The sequence below is a fragment of the Primulina tabacum genome, chromosome 14, assembly GCF_025594145.1.
Source record: "Primulina tabacum isolate GXHZ01 chromosome 14, ASM2559414v2, whole genome shotgun sequence".
NCBI classification, from domain to species: domain Eukaryota; kingdom Viridiplantae; phylum Streptophyta; class Magnoliopsida; order Lamiales; family Gesneriaceae; genus Primulina; species Primulina tabacum.
Genome location: NC_134563.1, coordinates 24,748,030 through 24,763,184, shown reverse-complemented (window position 1 = coordinate 24,763,184; position 15,155 = coordinate 24,748,030). Strand labels below are relative to the sequence as shown.

General features: G+C 44.1%; 1 protein-coding gene across 1 annotated transcript; it reads right to left on the bottom strand.

Annotated features, from left to right (window-relative positions):
* Positions 1-279: 279 nt before the first annotated feature.
* Positions 280-14,675, bottom strand: LOC142525666 (oligopeptide transporter 6-like). The gene is made up of 6 exons (XM_075630014.1): positions 14,048-14,675; positions 2,473-2,570; positions 1,795-2,364; positions 1,451-1,709; positions 1,100-1,282; positions 280-1,025 (listed from the first exon to the last, which is right to left on the bottom strand). Exons 1-6 carry the CDS (start codon positions 14,498-14,500, stop codon positions 408-410), a joined length of 2,181 nt encoding a protein of 726 aa, XP_075486129.1. The 5' UTR covers positions 14,501-14,675; the 3' UTR covers positions 280-407.
* Between the last annotated feature and the right edge of the window lie 480 nt (positions 14,676-15,155).

The window sequence follows — 15,155 nt, the reverse complement described above, 5'->3', positions numbered from 1 at the left end:
TAGTATTCAGCTATAAAATATAATAAGTTTTAATTTTTTTATTTAAAATCTTATATAAGACTTAGATTTTAAGACTAATGAAAAAATAATTCGAAATCTCCCACATCAACATTGTAAGATTTAATAAGGCCAGATATTTTGGCAAAATAAACCAAATCCATTGACAAAATATTAAAACAAGCATACCAAGCTATCAAAACAATGAGGTAATATATACGATAAAGTAAAAAGGCCCTCGATTGCAGCATTAAGATTGAAAGAAACACGTTGCAGGAATTTAAAATCAAGATAGAGATTTCAAATTCATAGATTTCAATACTATTGCCATAAAATTTAATAAGTTTTAATCTTTTTTATTTAAAATCTTTTGATTGATTTGAAATTCTCTCATCCAAATAAATCAGCCCTTATAGAATGGTTGGACAACCTTTAACTGAGACACCTCGTGCAGTAGGGCATGAAGCCAACGGGCATCCATCCAAGTTATTCCCCCACCAATCAACACCAATGTCCTTAGATTGCAGGGTTATGAACAAGAAAACCGCGACAAATGCTGTTCCCGCGTCCATACCGCCGGACAAAATATAATTGTGACGTTTCCACCACTCAGGGTAGTGTCGATAGATAACATAACCGAAGAGGAACGCACATATGAGCCAACTCGTGTAATTGACTGCGGATGCTGGTGGCATCATAGCTGTGGCACCTATCAGAACTGGCATGTGAATAAGCCTGATCCATTTCTGTTTTGGAAATGCTTTGGAAGCTAACCAGACAAGAAATGGTGCAATTGCTCCACCAAGAAAGAACCAGTTTATCGCAGGGTAGACGCCTAGATTCCCAAAAATTCTTTGTGGACCGATGAGCCCCCAAATCACTGAAGCATCATAGAAAACATGGTCCATTGGACATTTCCAGGGGCTATCAGATGGCAGGAGGGATGTGTCACAGAGGTTAGGGATGGTATCCATAAGCCACCATGCGGTTATTGTGTACACAAACACTGCAATAATGGTGCCCACAACCTGAAGAGTGAAAAGTTTTGTGGATTTAGTATAAGGATATGTGGAGTTCATGGCCACATGGGTATAAAACGGACCTGAACGTTGAACATTGCTCGTGGAGGAATTTTCATGTAGTGACCAAGCTTAAAATCTGCTAAAAATGTGAGAGCTTGACTCATGCTTATGTATCCGTACACCTTGAAGCACATGTTAGCCACAGGACGACCAGGGTATGCATAACCGATTATGTATTCTGTTATGATATTTAAACCTGGTAGCTGTTTACACAAATGCAAGAACCAAATAAGAACATTGAATATCATGCAATGTGAAATCTAACCACCCCACCTCAAAAAAAGAATCAATTTTCTTGTAATTGCTCTCTATGTGTTGATCAAAGTTCGAACAATAGCACTCAAATTCAACGACTGATAATTCTGCTGCACCTGGTTTGTCGTGGCACAAATGATGCCAATGGGAAGTGTATAAATGAAGGCAATAGCGCAAGCAAGCAGAACACCCCACCATGGCAACTGAAGCGAGCTCTTATAATGTGTACAAGCAAAAATGATGACTGCAATATTGATGAAAAGGATAACCATAAACCATGACATCGGAACTTGCTTATATGACTTCATAAGCCTGCTGTGAATATCCATTTTCTTGTTTGTTTTAAACGCCATCCTGCTCTGCTTCCATATGTCCCTGCACCGAGTCAAATGTCAGACATGCATAATTTGGCTCTCCTTTTTCTTATGTTTAATCTCGACTCAACAAATAGCAAACTCACTTTCCGTTGAAAAGTAACACATGGACTAAAGTGGCCGATAGTGTAGCAAATCCAAGACCGTAGGTTAGAGCAAACATGGTACTTAGATGCAACTGACCAGATTTCTCATAAGCAGCCTTATCAAGATTGAAGTTCGAATTGATTATAGCTTCAGCGTTGTATATCGAACCATTCTTCTCAAAAAGATCAGAGGAATATATTGGGAAGTTCTTGGCATTGTAAAGATTTGACCAATAGCCGAAAGGTACCATCACGTACATCACCAGGAAAAAACCTACGGCAATGTTAGCCGAAGCAAACCATGGACTCGCAAGAGGGCTTCCAAGATAAGATGAAACTGTTGACCAATCAAATCCCAAGGCACCAATTCCAAGACCTTGTAATCCCGAGCCTAGTTGCTGAACAAAGACAGACTTAGGCGCCAGCCAACATACCCAAGAAAAGGATGTCAACATCTTAAAGAAATACCCCGGGAAAATGTAATAAACAAAGCTGCAGGCTAAAACTATAAGGAAATATTGTGTTCTGCTTGTGGAACCGTTGGGTCTCTTCTCCTTGTCATGTAAAGCCCTTCAAGAAGAAGACATGGAATTACTAATTTGTAGAGATTGTTTTCAAGGGAACGGAGCAAGAAGAGCGAACAAAATTTGTACAAAAGTACGGAAAAGCTATAAATACCTGAAGAGTGAAACCTGAACTAAATTACTCGGCCACCACATTTCTCCTGGTTCAACTAAATGTTTCCGAAAGATTCCAGCCCAGCCGAATCCTAGCAACTGTTTTCAATCCATCAAAGTTTTATGAAATCACGAAATTTTTCCAATTTTAATATATTTCATCAAGATAAACCAAATCTATTTCAGCTAATCGGCGAGTAGCTTCTAGGTTCTAGCTAGTGGGCTCTGTGCATATCAACCTGTAAGCATGTCAATTAAAAAGGATGCAATGAAAATATTGTTTAAATAATTTTAACTGAAATCCGTGGGAGAAAATTCCCAGTTAAATTGATAGTAGATTACAGGAATTTTCACCAGAAGTTACTTTCTAAAACAAAAAATTATAGAAATATTCTCCTTTGAAGTTTAATCATTACATTTTGAAAATAATGAAGACTGATGTGATCTCGTTAAAATGGGTGAGTCGGGTACGGGGCTCCAACGGACCAAATCAATAATTTATAATGTTTGGGAATTTGAGTGAAGATAATGGCTTGGATCAACACCTGTAAACAAGAAAGTAACTCGTGAATGGGCGCCAGAGGGATGTCCGGCGTGGCCACTCCGATGCTTAAGTCAGCAGGCTTTTTGATGAACACAAGCAATATTTGAGAGAAAATATGTAAGTGCTTTTAGTTCAAAGATTTCATAATCATTAAATGACTTTAATACATGCTATTTATAGTGGAAGAATGGGTAGTTACCTTGATTACCACACCACCTACTAAGTCGGTTTATCATACTAGCTTCTGATGACTTCTCGGACACTCCAAACCCAAGTGGTTCTGACGGATTAGACTGCCTGTATCGATCACACTCGAGTGTGGTGCAATTCTCGAGGTGGCCTGGGTAGTTGGTTACCTAGGTACCTGTATGAGAAACCGGGTGGAGAAGAAGTGCCCGGGCAGCTGGCTTCTGATCCGGGCTATTCAACCGATAACCCGGGTCATCATTAACCCGGAAATGGGTCACCATTAACCCGAACCTTTACAGGGGTATCACCACACATCCTAAAAATAGTCGGGCTAGAGCTTGACTCGCTGTCCCGATCAGTCATGCATGTTTACTCCAAAACATATCCCAGAGTGAATAAGAGCCTTGGGTCTCTAAATATCCTGCAGAAGTGATGAGGTGTCAGGCTTCCATATCTCTCAGGTTTTGAACATTCATCGTTTAGTACTCTCGGGAAATCCAATGAATGTCATTATGCTGCATGCGTTAACAGTGACACCGTCGAAAATTGTTCGTATTCCGAGGTAATAATGAGCCTGTTTCCTCGATACCCGTACACGTCTTTTCATCTGCCTGCTCAATTTCCTAGATTCCCTCTGATCGTCCGATTGGATTCGGATCGAAGATGGAGACTGATTCCTTCCTATATATATATACAGTAACCTGCTTACCTATTCTCCAACATTCCATCAATTCAATTCTCAAGAAGTGCAATGGCGGGTTCCAGTGGTTCGAAAGCTCCCGACATGGCAGCAGAGTTTATGCAAGCAGCTTTTGAGAAACGGAAATCTGAATTGGAAGATGAAGTCTTCCAAAAGATCCTCCATTACTGGGAGAAGCTGCAAGGACTTCAGCTTCTTCACGAGTGGGAGGAGGCTATCACTCCTGAACTGGTGGCCAAGCTTGCAAAGTATCGGGAACGCTTGCAGATTTCTGATACGGAGGACCTCTTTGAGGAAGACTTTATCCTCCAACTATTGCTTCATAAAGAGAGGAGGACGCTGCAGAAGATTGCCGACTCCGCTAGCTTTATGAAGGCGTTCACTGGTAGCTCTGTAAAGAGTTTTGTGATTAAGTGGATAGCCTCTGTAGAAGAGGAATTTTTTAATGTAACGGGTAAAGAATTCCCGGAATAATAATAATAATAATAATAAAAATGCTTATCTAGTTACTCTTATTGTCTGTATTTCATTGACACCGCATGATATATGTACCATAAAATGAATCAAAATAAATATCCAGAACTGATAAGTGATCAACTGAAAAAACCGGGCCCTAAAATTCCCAGGGCTCAAAATGAAGTACCGGGGCCTTACTTTTCCCGGGATTAAGATAAGATGCCGGGGCCTCAAACCTCCCGGGCTTAAGATGAGATCTTGGGTAACCCACGGGGTGCCATGATAACGCGTGCCCTTTCTATCAACGATCAGGAACGTTTCGTATTTCGAGGAGCCGATAAGTCTGACATTTTTAATTATTGCGTGTGTCCCGTCGTAAGCCTGGTACAATTTTCTAGGCAAATCGTGGTCGTCCACGCGTGCTTTTTAAATAAACGGCTGAGATCTTCCCCCACCGCCTATATATACTAACTAACAGGTTTTCCAAAAATTACTCTCAAATTCGAAATTGCAGCGAAGCTCTTGCGAATTCTCTTCTCGAGACTCTATTTGTGCGAGATCATTTCCGGCAACCTTCCACCGCATATATCGTCGTAAGTTTTCTTCTTTTAAAATGTCTCACTCCACTTCTTCCACCTCAGGAGCGAATGCGCGAGGCTCTCCTAGCGCGGAGTCTTCCGCACTTCGTTCCGATTCTCCTCCCTCTCCCCCACGTCGCTTCATCACCCAACCTTCTAAAAAACCAGTGGCACTTCCAACCAAACCTCTCTTTTCTAAACCTTTATCTTCTGGCCACTCCCGGGCCCGAGCTCTTGCGAAGAACAAGGGTAAGGGTAAAGCCAAGGTCTCGAGTCCTCGGGCGGTCGAGATCCCGGGAACTCCCTGGTTCTCCTCTATGCGAAGCGCCTTACGCTTGGGGGCAGATGAGGAACTCCGAGCGCTGGGCAATATTCCTTCTTCCATTTCTATCTTGATACCTGGGCCCTCTGATAGGGCCGATAACCCTCCTCCTAGGTACACAACTTTCTTTCGAGACCAGGTTAGGAATGGTCTTCGGTTTCCTGTTCATCCCTTTTATATTGATGTTGCCAAATTTTTTGGTGTACCTGTCAATCAATTTCATCCCAATTCTTTCAGGATTATGGCCTCGGCCTATGTCCTTTTTAAAATGAATAATCTTCTCATCACCCCCCTCATCCTTCACTATTATTTTTCTTGCCATCTCGGGGATAATGCATTTTCCCTTAAATCCCGGTTAAATGCCCGATTCCTTGATGACATCCCTTCCTCTCAAAAGGGATGGAAAGGAAGATTTTTTACATCCAACTCCCGGGTCCTTTACCCTGTCTAACCCGATTTCTCCCTTCCCTTCCCCAACAACCTTCCCTTCCTCCATCCTATAAATTTGAGGAGCCTTTCCTCCTGAGTCAAACCCTCGTGGAGGGACACAAGTACTCCTCTTCCATTCTTATCTCAGAAGAGAACTTAGTGGCCTACGGGTTGAGTGCCCGGGCTGAGGACCCCATAGACCGGGTAATTGATGAGGTGGCTGGCTCGGGCTCTCAACTCGGTACATACTTTATCTTCTGTGCTTCCTTATTCCTTTATCCTATTTATTTAATGTATCATAACCCTGTCACTCCTCTATGCAGATAACTTTGAGATGCAAGCAGCTTTTGCTAAAAGGCGTGCAGCTGAGAAGGCAGCCCGAGAGAAGGAAATGGCGGCTCTCCGGGCAGCTGCGGAAGAAAAGAAACAATGGGATGCAGAAGCGGCAGCCTTGAGAGCTGAGGTGTCCCGGGAAGAACCTCCCCAGGATGGCGCTTCCCGGGCAATGACTGAGAACTCGGAGGAATCTGAAGATCTCATTCCCCTCACTCAGAGAAAACGAAAAGCTACTGCAGAACCCGAGCTGGTTATTCTCGAAGACCTTTCCGAGGGTGACCAAGGCGCCTTTCGATCTGCTCCACCTCCTCCTCTCCCCCCCCAGTCTAATGAAGAACCTCTCCAAGAGCTCCCTCCAACCGACCAGCTTTCTCTGGCTAACATCTTCTTCGAGGGAGCTTCCGCTGTTGGTGTTAAGCGTTTCAAGAAGGTGCTCAGCCCTGCTGAGATAGCTATCCTGAAAAGCACTCCTTCTAGTGTGAGGTTTTTGGAGGGGTCCAACCGTCTTCTGTCTGTAAGCTTTATTCTTTTATTTCTTTTCCCTCTCTCTCCCTCCCCCCTTTTTCTTTTTTAAGATTCCTTCTTGTCCAGGCTGCCCAGATGCTAGTTTCGGCCTTTGAAGAGGTGGCAGCGGTGGCAACCAAGAAGGGTAAGCAAGCCCGGGCGGCTCAGGATATTCATGACCATCTCCAAGGAGAGATGGCCCGGGCTCAGAAGCTTCACGAGGAGACAACTGCCAGTCTCCAAGCTTCCTTGGAAGCAGCTAATCAAGAGCTGGCCGCGGCTCAACTTTCTCGTGATGAGAGCATAGCCCGGGAGGAGGCTTCTCAGAGGCAAACTGCGTTCCTGGCATCTCGGATTAGCTATCTCGAGGACGAAGCCAGTGCCCAGCAACATCGAGCCGAAGTTGCTGAAGATAAGCTCAGACTTCTTCAGCTGACCCATGAAGAATGGAGGACTATTTTCCTTCAATCGGCGGAATTCCAAGCAGCTGTTGAAGATAGGGCCTACAAATACTTTTCGATTGGCTTTGAGAAATGCCAGGAGCAATTTGAGGAGATAGGTCTGATTCCGACAGATAAGGAGGGCTTTCCTGATATTGATAAGGCCATTGCTTCCCTTCCCAAAGATGATGCTATCGAGAAAGAGGCTGAGAAGACTCCCAGGGAATCCGGAGAACCATCAGGGCAGCAGACTTTAGAATAGGCCTGTAATTTACTCTGTATTTTTTCCTTTGTATTTCTTGCCTTTGAACTTTGTAAGGAAATGTTGATTTCTTTCCGTCGCTGTGCTTTTTTCAATATGATTTTTGACAATTTTTCCGCAACCCGGGTAATGCAATAACTTATGAGTATTTCTTAGTAGGAGAAAACGATAATTTCAATCGAATACCCGGGGTCCCGGTCCATACGTTAAATAAGTAGCTTAACTAATACTCCAGATGTAGAGATTTAAACCTGAACTCAAAAGGAGTATTTCTTGGATTCCACAAAGCAGGGTGTAGTGCCCTGAGCTTTTAAGAACCAAGGTACGGAGCCTTGGGTCGGGGATCATGTCCCGGGACTTGGGAATGGTCGAGGTGTGGTGCCCCGAGCCAGGGTGTAGTGCCCTGGGCTTTTTAAGAACCAAGGTACGGAGCCTTGGGCCGGGGATCATGTCCCGGGACTTGGGAATGGTGGAGGTGTGGTGCCCCGAGCCAGGGTGTAGTGCCCTGGGCTTTTTAAGAACCAAGGTACGGAGCCTTGGGCCGGGGATCATGTCCCGGGACTTGGGAATGGTCGAGGTGTGGTGCCCCGATCCAGGGTGTAGTGCCCTGGGCTTTTTAAGAACCAGGTCATAGCTGCTCCCAAGATATAATAACAAACACAATACTCTGAGAAAATATATATTTTTATTGATTTCTTCCATCAAACAATTACATCTATTATGCATAGTACTTCTTTAAGTTAAACACATTCCAAGGCCTTTTGAGGGGACGTCCCTGCGCATCTTCTAAATAAAAGGATCCCGAGTTGACTATCCGAGTGATTTTGTAAGGTCCTTCCCATCGGGCTTCCAGCTTCCCAACTTCCCCAGCAGGGTTGACTTTTTTCATGACTAAATCCCCAACTTGGAAGTCTCGAATGCGGACCTTCTTGTTATATGATTTCATCACCCGATTTCTGTATGCCTCCATTCGAATAAATGCCCTGTTCCTTTTTTCTTCTATTAAGTCCAATTCCATGGCCCTGCTCTGATCATTGTCCTCCGGGTAAGATTCTACCCGGGAAGAAGTTTGCCCGATCTCTACTGGAAGAACTACTTCAGAACCATATACCAAACTGAAGGGAGTTTCTTGAGTAGGTGCCCGGGGAGTAGTTCTGTAAGCCCATATGACACTAGGTAACTCCTCCACCCAATTCTTTCCTTTACCCTGAAGTCTTGCCTTTAATGCTTGCACAATGACTCTATTGACAACTTCTGTTTGACCATTGGCTTGGGGATATGCAACAGAGGTAAAAGATTGAGTGATTTTCATTTCCTGGCACCATGATGTAATTCCTTTGCCTTGAAATTGTCTTCCATTGTCCGAGATTATTCTCCTGGGCACTCCGAACCGGCACACAATGTTCTTCCACAAAAATTTCAATACTTCCTGCTCGGTGATCTTTGCTAAAGGCTCAGCTTCAACCCACTTGGAAAAGTAGTCAACAGCTACTAGTAAGAATTTTTTCTGAGCCCGGGCAACCGGTAAAGGACCCACGATGTCCATGCCCCATTGATCAAAAGGGCAGGATGCCCAAATAGGCTTCATGAGAGTGGCCGGGCTGTAGCTGAAATTCGAATGATGCTGACAGCCCTCACAAATCTGGACCAAACGAGCAGAATCTTGTTTTAAGGTGGGCCACCAGAATCCTGCAAGCATTGTTTTTCGAGTTAAAGACATTCCTCCGAGGTGCTCGGCACAACACCCCTCATGAATCTCTCTGAGAACATAATCCACCTCTTTTTCATTTAAACACTTCAAAAGCGGTCCTTGGAATGATCTTCTGTACAAAATTTTATTTAAGAGAACAAACCTGGGAGCTTGTCATTTGATCTTCTGAGCTCGGGCTTTATCCTCAGGGAGCTCATGGTTCGTAATGTACGCGATCAACGGTGTCATCCATGAATCTTCAGGCATGGGTGATGCTTCTTCCTCCGTAGAGAGGACCAGCCGAGTAATATGCAGCACCTCCCGGGTATTAACTTCTGATAAGGAAGCAGCCATTTTAGCCAAAGCGTCTGCCTTACTGTTTTCTTCCCGGGGTACTTGTTCAATACTCCAATCCATGAAGATTTCTGCTTGGGCTCGAATGAGCCGTAAATATTTAAGCATCCTGTCATCCTTAGCCTCATAAATGCCCTTTATTTGTTGAGTGATGAGCTGTGAATCAGAATATAGAATAATACGAGAAGCTCCAACTTCCCGGGCAGCTCGAATACCTGCAAGAACAGCCTCATACTCAGCTTCATTGTTGGTTATCCGGGAATCAATTCTTAATGCTAATTTGACCTTTTCTCCCAGGGGAGATACGAACACCACCCCTACTCCGCACCCCACCAGGCTAGATGCCCCATCCACTGATACTTTCCATACCTCCTCCTCGCTGGGCTGGATCATTTCAGATAAGAAATCTGACAAAGCCTGCGCTTTAATGGCCACTCGGGGCTTGTACTCGATGTCATATTCACCCAACTCTACTGTCCATTTTATCATTCGCCCGGATACTTCAGAGTGAGTCATGATCCTACCCAGAGGACTATTGGTAAGAACAATAACCTGATGTGACAGAAAGTAAGGTCTTAGCTTCCGGGCGGTCATGACCAGGGCTAAAGCATTTTTCTCCATTTCGCTATATCGGAGCTCGGGCCCCCTCAGAGCATGGCTGACATAATAGACAGGTTTTTGATCAGTTCCTTCCTCTTTTATTAGAACAGAGATGACAGCATACTCTGTAGCGGACAGGTAGATATATAATTTTTCTCCAGCTTCTGGTTTCACCAACACCGGGAGCCCGGCAAGATGAATTTTCAAGTCCTGGAAGGCCTGTTCACATTTCTCATCCCATCCGAATTGCTGGGCCTTCCTTAAGACTTGAAAAAAAGGATAACTCCGGTGTGCTGATCGGGAAATAAATCTGGAAAGGGAAGCAATTCTCCCAGTTAGCTTTTGTACCTCCTTGACAGATCGGGGAGATGGCATGCTTAGCACAGATTTGACTTTCTCTTGATTCACCTCGATCCCTCGTTCTGTCACAATGAATCCCAAGAATTTGCCACTCTTCACGCCAAAAATACACTTGGCAGGGTTAAGCTTGATTCCATAATGCATGAGAGTCGCAAAAGTTTCTTCTAGATCACTAATAAAGCTGGCACCCTCTCGAGATTTGGATAGAATATCATCCACATAGACTTCCACATTCCGTCCCAGCTACTTCTCAAAGACTTTATCCATCAGACGCTGGTAAGTAGCCCCTGCATTCTTCAACCCGAAAGGCATTACAATATAACAAAATGTACCTCCCGAGGTGATGAAGCTGGCTTTGTCTTGATCCTTTTTAGCCAGAGGGATTTGATGGTACCCCTGGTATGCGTCCATGAAACTTAGCAATTCATAGCCCGAGGTGGAATCCACCAGCTGATCAATCCTGGGCAGAGGATAATGATCTTTGGGGCACGCCTTGTTGAGATCGCGGAAGTCTACACACATGCGCCACCTCCCGGTGGTTTTGGGTACCAAGACCACATTCGAAAGCCATGTGGGGAATTGAATTTCCCGAATGTGGCCAGCTTTCAGAAGCTCCTTAATTTGCGCATCAATTACTTTGTCCTTTTCATGGCCAAAGTGCCTCTTTTTTTGTTCTACTGGGTGAGATCCCGGGAGGATGTTCAATTGATGTTCTCCTATCAAGGGAGAAATCCCTGTCAACTCCTGTTGGGACCAAGCAAACATACGAATATTAGTTTTTAAACAATGAATCAGACTGACCCGAGTGGGTATACTGAGATCTCGGGCCACCCGGATTTTCTGGCCTGGTCCGATTTCTATTACTTCTTGTTCTTCTTCTGCCACAAAATGCACCTCTCCTCTCCCCATCGTTCATTCCCCGTCCACCCTTGCCTTCTTCCCTTCCTTCCTTGTTCTACTCTGATCCGCCCGGACTGCCTCTACATAGCATTTCCGAGAGGATGGTTGATCTCCTCGGACTTCTCCCACCCGAGCTCCTACTGGAAATTTTATCTTTTAGTGGTATGTGGATGCTACGGCTCTCAATTCGTTCATAGCCGGTCTCCCCAAAATGATATTATATGATGACGAGGAATCCACTATGGTGAATGAAGTCATCACCGTCCTCTTAAGATCCTGAGAACCCAAGGTTAATGGCAACATAATCTCCCCTTCCGGGTAAACCATATGGCCAGCAAAACCAAAGAGGGCAGTCTCCACAGCCTCTAGGTGGTAGCCCTGCAAATCCATCTGTACAAAGGCATCTTTAAAAATTACATTTACAGAGCTGCCTGAGTCCACAAAGACCCGTAGAATATCATAATTCGCCACTCGGGCTTGGATCACCAGGGCGTCGTTGTGGGGCAGATTCACCCCTCTCAAATCTTCCGGGCCAAAACTAATGATCGCCTCATTCCTTCTTGCTCCTTCTACCTCCAAACATTCCCTCCCGCTTCTCCCCTTCCTCGCCCGGTTAGAATCTCCATCAGTAGAGCCTCCTAATATCATTTTGATCATTCCTGTGGCAGGGGGCGAATTCTTTTTTCTCTCGGGCTCAGGCTCCCTTCTTCTACTGGGCTCAATCCTCGGGATATTCCTCACACTTCCTCCTCGGGCGCTGGATCCTGGTGGCCGAGATGTCCAAGGTGGCGCTCTCGGCCTCTGGCTATTGTTACTGGGTCCCAGGATGAAGGGTGAGGCATAATTCCCCTTTAGTGCCTTGCAGTTTTCAGTGTTATGGTGGCATACTTTGTGAAAAGAGCAAAATCCACTCTTTTCTGGCCGGGATAACTGATGATCCGGGGTCAAATCTCTGCTGCACTCCTGCACTTCCCTCTCCCGAGCAATTTTCAGAGGCACGTGGTGAGAAAAGTGCCCTGTATTGCCTCTTTTCTGTCCCCTCTCCTCGGGCTTAGACATCCGGTCTCCTTTTTCCTTTCTCACAGCGTCCCTCTTTTGTTTCTGGGCCTCCTCCATAGTGATATATTTTTCTGCTCGCGACAATAGATCCTCGAAATCTCCCGGCATCTTCTTAGTCAGTGACTTGAAGAACTCACCCTCTCTCAAACCCTGGGTGAAAGCAGTAGTCTTTGTTTCGGTGGCACAAGTAGGGACGTCTAGGGCCACTCTGTTGAATCTTCTGATATAGGCCCTTAAACTCTCTTCTGGGTTCTGCTTAACTTCAAAAAGACTAAAAGCAGTCTTTTTGTACTTTTTACTGCTGCTAAAATGGTGTAAAAACACCTTCTGGAAGTCTCCAAAGGAACTGATACTTTGGGAAGTCAAGCCTTCGAACCACCTCTGAGCTGAATCCACCAGTGTTGTTAGGAACACCTTGCACTTGATTCTATCAGTGTAACAGTGCAACATGGCCATATTTTCAAACCTGGCCAGGTGTTCCTCCGGGTCTGCATTGCCATCATATTTTTTCACCTTCGTAGATTTGAAATTTCCAGGAAGAGGCTCCCGGACGATGATATCAGAAAACGGGCATCCTCTCGGGACTGCCCGGGCAACGCTCCGTCTTTCCAACTGTCCTTCCAAGACCTTCATCTTCTGCCTTAATTCCATCAATTCCTCTGCCACGGTATGAGATTTGGACCCAGCGCTGGATCCCTCGTCTTCTCCTACCATCTCGTTATCCCTCCTTCCCTGCCCCTGCTCCTGCTCCTGCTCCTGCTCAAATTCCTGATCACGTCCCTGCTTATCACCGGGTGGTGTGACAGGGTGAGAGACCTTCTTCCTGGCCATAGCTAGCACAACGGCATCGGCCATCATTTTCTTTAACTCTTCCGGGGTCAGGGTAATGAGGTTTGTTCCAATGTTATTAACATCAGCTTGTCTTGAAGTTTGCCCCCCATCACCCTGGGCGTGAGAATTACCCTGGTTGGTTCTTCTCGTACGAGCCATATCAACGTCTCGAACTCAGTGTTTTCCCACAGACGGCGCCGATGATGTGATCTCGTTAAAATGGGTGAGCCGGGTACGGGGCTTCAACGGACCAAATCAATAATTTATAATGTTTGGGAATTTGAGTGAAGATAATGGCTTGGATCAACACCTGTAAACAAGAAACTAACTCGTGAATGGGCGCCGGAGAGATATCCGGCGTGGCCACTCCGATGCTTAAGTCAGCAGGCTTTTTGATGAACACAAGCAATATTTGAGAGGAAATATGTAAGTGCTTTTAGTTCAAAGATTTAAGAATCATTAAATGACTTTAATACCTGTTATTTATAGTGGAAGAATGGGTAGTTACCTTGATTACCACACCACCTACTAAGTCGGTTTATCATACTAGCTTCTGATGACTTCTCGGACACTCCAAACCCAAGTAGTTCTGACGGATTAGACTGCCTGTATCGATCACACTCGAGTGTGGTGTAATTCTCGAGGTGGCCTGGGTAGTTGGTTACCTGGGTACCTGTATGAGAAACCGGGTGGAGAAGAAGTGCCCGGGCAGCTGGCTTCTGATCCGGGCTATTCAACCGATAACCCGGGTCATCATTAACCCGGAAATGGGTCACCATTAACCCGGACCTTTACAGGGGTATCAAAGACTTTTAGGACTAGAAAATGTTTACCTGGATGTTCCATGCAGAGCAGTGTACACACTCACAATGATAGATGAAAAACTAAAATGCATATTTAAATTTAGACGGCGTAACATACTTTTCTTACAAAAAACAATTTGCAGGCACCTTAGACTAATGTAAAACCATATATTCTTGACTCAATTAACCAAAAATCGGAGGGAGTGATTTTAAAAATACCTGAGTTGTCATCATAAGAATAAAGGCTGGAATAAAACCCAAACTCTTCTTATAATAAAGCTTGATAGCACTCAAAATATGAGTAGCATAAACAGATCCCGCCCCAGCATTGGCAAGCATGGTGATCATAACGTGTTCCTTAACATTAAACGGCCCTGGATTCAGTGTGTACTCAAACCGTGTACCCTTAAAGAACACACGTTTGGTGACAGTTTTGGCCATCAAATGGCCCAATGGCACCACAGCAATCTGTGCAGAAATCGATGTGATATTGAGTGGCTCAGTCCTGTACCAGAAGAACTGGTTCACAAACGATAACAACAGGCATGCAATAATTCCAAGAAACCACATTCGGAACGTATAAACTGGCATGCCAGGATCATCGGTTTTCGGCACTGTTAAGTCGACTTGTTTTATTTGACATTCTTCGGATTCTGTCCCTTCAATATCCATAGATAGTTCTTATTCGATCTCAGCCATGAATCAAATTCATATATCTATTACAAGTAATTGCCAATCGAGAATTTTCAAGGAAAAAATTTACTTCCTTTTACAGATTGTATTCCGCCGAAAACTTTGTAGGAGTGAATGAAAATTATGTTGGTATTTATTTAATATATATACCGACGTTGTGCGGTAAAGATATAGAATTCTGCCACGATTGTGGTGAAGATAAAGAATCCTTCCTACGTTAGTGTTTTAGTATCACCGAAATCCTTAAAAATCTAAGTTTCTGTTATGATAACAATCTGGATTCAAGATTCTGTATATAATACAAAATATTCCTGATAAATGGACGTGGTCTTGGTAAAACAAAGGTTATTCCCTAAAATTTCTCGTTTTACCAACTTATGTTAAACCTAGAAATCCACGCTATATTATAACAGGACATGTGAAAGCTGAACTACTCTATCAAAATTCATGCAAATTAACAAAACCCTATGAATTTACTTTCTTGTAATTTACTATAACAAAAGGTAGTGAAATATATAAAATCTGGGCATTCTTTTATTGGCAAAAATTTATGTGAGACGGTCTTACGGGTCGTAATTTGTAATCTTGTTTGTATCATCCATAAAAAAATATTATTTTTTATGCAAATAGTATT

Excerpts from the sequence above, each read along its gene's own strand:
- LOC142525666 (XM_075630014.1), bottom strand. The coding sequence starts at position 14,500 with ATGGATATTGAAGGGACAGAATCCGAAGAATGTCAAATAAAACAAGTC. Across the intron at positions 2,365-2,472 it reads GTTCAGGTTTCACTCTTCAG|GGCTTTACATGACAAGGAGA; the intron begins GTATTTATAGCT and ends TTCTTCTTGAAG. Across the intron at positions 1,283-1,450 it reads TTTGTGCCACGACAAACCAG|CTACCAGGTTTAAATATCAT; the intron begins GTGCAGCAGAAT and ends TTGTGTAAACAG.